The 6717-nt window shown below is 38.2% G+C and overlaps 1 protein-coding gene across 1 annotated transcript in view; it reads right to left on the bottom strand.

Annotated features, from left to right (window-relative positions):
* Positions 1-2245: 2245 nt before the first annotated feature.
* The window catches only part of SRP9 (signal recognition particle 9), a 12087-nt gene continuing 7615 nt past the window's right edge, over positions 2246-6717 (bottom strand). Inside the window, exon 3 of the mRNA XM_017526426.2 lies at positions 2246-3481. Within this exon, the coding sequence (XP_017381915.1) occupies positions 3362-3481 (120 nt within the window). The 3' untranslated portion in view covers positions 2246-3361. The remainder of the gene's footprint in view (positions 3482-6717) is intronic.

The raw sequence follows: 6717 nt of genomic DNA, 5'->3' as shown, positions 1-6717 counted from the left end.
AACAAGATACCAATGATAAAATTCTGCCAACATTGCCTCTAATTAATGACTTGGAGCTATGACTAAAGGAGTTTACATTTTTAAGATAAGAAGTTGGCTGGCTAGGTAATTCCTGAAAGGGAGAAGCCAACTCTTCACAATAGAGAACACATGTAGCCTAACGGCGAAGTTTAATGGGCTCTGTGCCCTAAGAGCAGGTCTTCGCAAGAGAACAAAATGAAATTATCTGAAGTGCTAAACATACCAAGAATCTCAATTACTACAGTGACTACTGGAATATCTGAGTCAACAGCATTTGATTAAATGTATCACCAAAGTTTGCTAAAAATAAATCCATGAACATGTGATTATAGCACCCAGAAATACTTTTGGATAGAAGAAAATACTCAGGGTGTACAGCACTGCAATACTTAGATTATGATTTCATGTTTTATTATGTATGTGATCTTTGACAATGCTTTCATCAACTAGTTCTCTCATGATTTTATTTTGTGCTGACATATATAACCCAAGTTTTAGGTTTAAGAATTTCATTTTCCCCACATAAACATAGTAACCACACTCTCCATGGAGGCAATTTTTTGTTTCCCAACTACCAAAAATGCTATTTAATGACAAAGGTCGGCAGAAAACTCAGACATTACCTCTAAATAATCATTCCTGGCACGATCTCGGCTCACTGCAACCTCCGCCTCCTGGGTTCAGGCAATTCTCCTGCCTCAGCCTCCTGAGTAGCTGGGATTACAGGCACGCGCCACCATGCCCAGCTGATTTTTTGTATTTTTAGTAGAGACGGGGTTTCACTATGTTGACCAGGATGGTCTCGATCTCTTGACCTCGTGATCCACCCGCCTCGGCCTCCCAAAGTGCTGGGATTACAGGCGTGAGCCACCGCGATTGCACTCCAGCCTGGGTAACAAGAGCGAAACTCCGTCTCAAAAAAAAAAAAATTATAAAACTTAGGAGCTGGTTACTTTTCCCCTGAAAAACAGGAATCATAACAATAATAGTATAATTTGTTGGCTAGGCTCAGTGGCTCATGCTTGTAATCCTAGCACTTCGGGAGGCTGAGACAGGCAGATTGCCTGAGCTCAGGAGGTCAAGACCAGCGTGGGCAAGATGGTAAAACCCTGTCTCTACTAAAATACAAAAAAAAAAATAAGCCAGGCCTGGTGGTGGGTGCCTGTAACCCCAGCTACTCAGGAAGCTAAGGCATGAGAATTGCCCTAACCTGGGAGGCGGAGGTTCCAGTGAGCCAAGATTGCACCACTGCACTCCAGCCTGGGCAACAAAGTGAAACTGTCTCAAAAAAAAAAAAAAGGTGTAATTTATTGAGCTTTACTATGTTCCAGGCACTGTGCTAAAAGCTTAAAACAGATCTTTTTTTTTTTTTTTGAGACAGAGTCTCGCTCACCCAGGCTGGAGTGCAATGGTGTGATCTTGGCTCACTGCAATCTCCAACTCCTGGGTTCACGTTAGTCTCATGCCTCAGCTTCCCAAGTAGTTCAGATCACAGGTGTGTGCCACTGCGCTGGGCTCATTTGTGTATTTGTAGTAGAGATGGGGTTTCACCATGTTGGCCAGGCTTGTTTCAAACTCCTGGCCTCAAATGATCTGCCCACCTCCGTCTCCCAAAGTACTGGGATTACAGGTGCGAACCACTGTGCCCTGCCTTGGATCATGTTTAATCCCAACAGTCTTACAAGCGAAGTACTGTTCTTGGCCCCATTTCCAGAGAAGAAAATGAAGGCTTAGCAAAGTATTTAGTCTAAGACCACAGAGTTAGGAAACATTGGAGCCAAGACTGAAAGCCAGGCAGTCTACACTTGGAATGTCCGTTCTTAACCACTCTGTTACAAGCTACCAGGACTCAAAGAACCCAAATGCCAGTCTCCTTTTCAGGTCATCTCTATAGTGTTAAATGAAGGGGAAAAGGTCAAACCTTTACCCTCCCCTGATAGTGATCCCAGTAATTCTGGGGGGAAAAAACCCAAAAGCCAAGATAATCCCATACTATTTGATATTACTTTTCTAATTCAAAAAAAAAAAAAAAGTTGCTATTAACATATAGCTCAGAGAAAGTCATATAATACAAAGTACTGAGAAACAAAAAATTTGCTTTCAGCATTACCAGGCTCATTTTGGACTAAATGAATATAGTATATCCCAGTTAAGAAATTCATAATTTAAAAGAAAAAAGAAATTAATAATTTTTGAAAAGTTAAAAACTTCAACACAAACAATACATATTTTATGTAATATTTTATTTGCTGATCTCTCTGAAACATGCAAAAATTCATATAGCTAAGGGAACTTACCATGCTAAAATGTTGCCCAACACGACAAATTTCTACAAAACATATTTCAATGTAGTATCTTCATTTCATTGTTGAGGAATCAACATGTGAACATTACATTTAGGTGGTGAAATTTAGGATACAAATATAAGTATCAAATAATATCATACTTCTGGAAAACATAACAATTGTGACAGTCACACCTAACACCTTAGTTAAATAAAGAAAGTGGGCAGGGGTGTCACACGAGTATGCAAGGATTTGACAGTTCAAATAATCTATAGCCCTTCTGAGAAATTACACATGGAAAATAAGTAGCAAATATTTCTGTAATATGGTGGTTTCAGTACATTATAGTGATCATCATTCCATTCACGCACTCAAATAACTGCTGCTTCTGATCAATGAAAACTAGATTCAAAGTCATTGCTCAACAAGCTGATACTACAAATCCCTTATATTAAAAGGTAGTTTAAATCTGGAAAGAAGGCAAAGCATACTTGTTAGTCAATTACTTTTAGATATAATTGAGACTACACTACTATACACAATTAGGTGCATAGTATGTGTAACAATGCATACTATGGTGAGGAGTTAATTCCAATTACCATATTTTATATTTATTGGTTATCGACAGCATACATTTTATGCTCCAAAAGAAATACATCGATCCAACAAAATGGTTACAATTAATGTTCTTTTAAAGACAGATGAACTAAATTTAAGGAAGAATTGGCTTTTCTTCATATCTCATTTTCAAATTATTGATACAAATTTGTCAGAGAAACAATTATGTGTTTTACCTAACATCAAATAATCTGCAAAGTTTCCAAGGCAGATGCATTTCTTGTTCAATTTCCAAAAGTAAATACAGGCTTTCTAACTGAAAACATTCCCATTCCTAGCTCTCTAAAGCAAACATTCAAAAGAAAATTACAAAAAATGACCTCTAAGCTTTTGAATAGTCCACTTAGTTACATAAAGTATTTTCTGTCCCGACACTTTCTCTAATTCAAAAGATATTTACTTCCTAAGTACATGACAAAGTCTTCATTTCAAACCATTCACTCAGTTTCCATGGTAACATTGCGGGATTCCTTGGCTACCATAAGTCGCATCAGTTGACTGTGGAATTTCTCAATCTTCTTTACATCTTGAGCTTGCTCTGTTTTATACACCAAACACTGTCAGAAATTTTAGAAGTACACATTAACTATGTAAAACTAGTTATTGACAATGTAGAAGACATAAAATTGGGTAAAATTTTGAGTCTTTTCTACCAGTGTTTTGCTCTATTTTCCTTGGAGGGTCATACTAGGGAAACTGCGCTCGTTTTCAAGCCTCTAGCAATTCCATGTCTTAAAGTGCAGTAATTTAAATGCCACTGCTGTGGACAAAAAGATCTAAATGAAGTCCATTAGAAGCTTCTGAAAAATGTTAAAGGTTAAATCCTGCTGTGGTCTGATGAGAAGAACTCAAGGCTTAGAAGTAGATATTTTCTGCCAGCCATAAGTAACTGAGTTATGCTGGGAAAAAACAAAGAAATCTTAAGATCTCTTTTTCTACTGGTGAAATTGGGGGTTTAACAATAATTTTTAGAAAAAAAATTGGAATTCTTTGTGTATAGCTGGTCACTACATAAACCAGATAAATCTTGATTTTCTGAAGATATATATTTTTGAGGCAGTGTCTCACTATGTGGCCCAGGCTGGAGTCTGGTGTTGCAATCTCAGCCCACTGCAACCTGTGTCCTGGGCTCAAGCGATCCTCGGATTCCCGCATACCTGGGACTACAGGCATGCACAATCAAGCTAATTTTCCTATTTTTAATAGAGACAGGGTTTCTCCATGCTGCTCAGGCTTGATTACTTTTAAAACAAACCACATTCCTCCTTATTAGCAGTTAAATTCATCACTAGATACTTAAGATCTGCTTACGATTGGTCATAAAACCACCCACTGTAGAATCTTCAAAAATGTCAACTTTAAGCTTGCAGCCCTTTCCTCATTTTGTAATACAGGTCCATTTCTCTTCAGCCCATCTTAAAGGTTCACAGGAATTTTAAACAACAGGAACTAATGATCCTGTAATAAAAGTCAATAATTTAAATAACCTGAAGTTCAGCCTCATCATGCCCAGCTGATCCGAATTCTAAATGAATTAAAGGGCTAAGCTAGGATCCATATCTCTTGAATCTATGTCTAGTATATTATACCTTAAAAAAATTTTATCCACACATTGTACAAATTTGTGCAGCAATCTTGTGAAGAGGTCATATTTATCTGTTAACTGCACTAAAAAATAAAAATAAAAAAAGAGGTCATATTAACCTTCATCATTCAAATTTTAGCATATGTGCTATGAGAGAATGTATATACCTTCTCACTAAAGTTTCTGACAGAAAAAGATATTATTATGGGATTATAAAAATGATACATACATTGGATTATAAAAAAGTCAAAGTTAACATGGATCCTTAATTATATTTAATCATTAACAGGGCAAAAAGCCATCAATTGGAGATAAGGTGTTTTATATTAAAATTCATTCTGCATTTATTCCCCTATTTTTAAGCTAGGACATATGGGTTTTTCTTCAACAGGCATGCCTAACCACTCTGTGACAATCACAATTAAAATTTTTCTCAGTGTGGAATGGCAAGATTTAAGAATTACTTAGTGGTTCACACCCATAATCCCAGTGGTTTGGGAGGCTGAGGCAGAAAGATGGCTTGACTCCAGGAGTTCCAGATCAGCCTAGGCAATACAATGAGATCCTGTCTTGAAAACAAAAATTTAAAAATTAGCTGAGTGTGGTGGTGCATACCTGTAGTCCCCGGTTATTTGGGAGGCTGAGGTGAGGGGACTGCTTGAGCCCAGGAGGTCAAGGATGCAATGAGCTATGATCATGCCATTGCACTCCAGCCTGAGCAACAGAGCAAGACACTGTCTCTAAAAAAAAAAAAGCAACCAACAAGGCCGGGCGTGGTGGCTCATGCCTGTAATTCCAGCACTATGGGAGGCAGCGGCAGATGGATCACCTGAGGTTGGGAGTTCGAGACTGGCCTGACCAACATGGAGAAATTCCTATCTACTAAAAAAAATTAAAAATTAGTCAGGTGTGGTGGCACATGCCTGTAATTCCAACAACTTGGGAAGCTGAGGCAGAATTGATTGAACCCAGGAAACGGAGGTTGCAGTGAGCTGAGATTGCGCCATTGCACTCCAATCTGGGCAACCAGAGTGAAACTCCAACAACCAACAAACAAAAGCATACATACATTTACTCAACCTAACAGGGGTAAGCACTAACATGAGATACTTTCATATATTTTGTTTACTTTCCACAACTAGTCAATAAGGTAAGCTACTGCTATGATACTTTACAGACGAGGAAGTTGAGACCAGAAGGCTAAACTTCCGACCTAAACTTTTCCAAGGCCAAAATGCTAGTAAAGGGCTAACCTAGAATTCATATCTCTTGAATCTATGTCTAGCATATTATACCTCAATTCACTCTTCCTTTTTCACATGTTCAGCTACTTCACTAAGTTCAACTGGTTCTTAGAAGATATGCTAATCACTAAAAGATCTAACTTTATGCAATCTCACAATGGAACCCCGAACACAAATACAATATGTGACCAAAGACAAAGTGATTTTTAAAATCACTCTATCAAATTTTTTAAAGAACTAACCTATTTTTAAAATGTTTACTGAGTGCTTTCTGGGTCAAGACATCATAGTAGGCAATGGAAATAAAACAGGTAAGAACGTTACTGATCTATCTCTATTGTCTTAAAGTTCATAGTCAATTAAAAAGACAAATGTGATAAAAGAATTGAGATATAGCACAAAAAGCCAAAATGAAAAAGCAAGAGACGAAGCAATACTTGAGTTGGGTTTTGAAAGATAAGCAGCAGTCTAGCCACATTAGGGGTGGAGGTGGGATTCAATATTGCAGAGGAAACAGAATGTTCAAAAACACCAAGGCCTAACACATCACAGCACATTAAAGGAGTTCTTATGTAACACAGAAATGACAGAGATTAGAGGGGATGCAAGGGTGGAGTTTAAAGGTTTCTAAGCAAGGGAGTAACAATCAAATTTGCACTTTTAGAAATCACTCTGGGGTTGAGCATGGTGGATCACAACTGTAATCCCAGCACTTTGGGAGGTGGAGGTAGGTAGATCACTTGAAATCAGGAGTTCAAGACCAGCCTAGCCAACATGGTGAAACCCTGTCTGTACTAAAAATACAAAGAATTAGCTAGGCATGGTGGCGTGCACTTGTAGTCTCAGCTACTTGGGAAACTGAGGCAGAAGAATTGCTTGAACCTGGGAGGCGGAGGTTGCAGTGAGCCGAGATCACGCCACTCCACTTCACTCCAGCCTGGTGACAAAGCAAGACTCTGTCTCA

The sequence above is a fragment of the Cebus imitator genome, unplaced genomic scaffold (genome assembly GCF_001604975.1).
Source record: "Cebus imitator isolate Cc_AM_T3 unplaced genomic scaffold, Cebus_imitator-1.0 Scaffold42, whole genome shotgun sequence".
NCBI classification, from domain to species: Eukaryota; Metazoa; Chordata; class Mammalia; order Primates; family Cebidae; genus Cebus; species Cebus imitator.
This window is presented reverse-complemented; position numbering and strand designations above follow the sequence as displayed.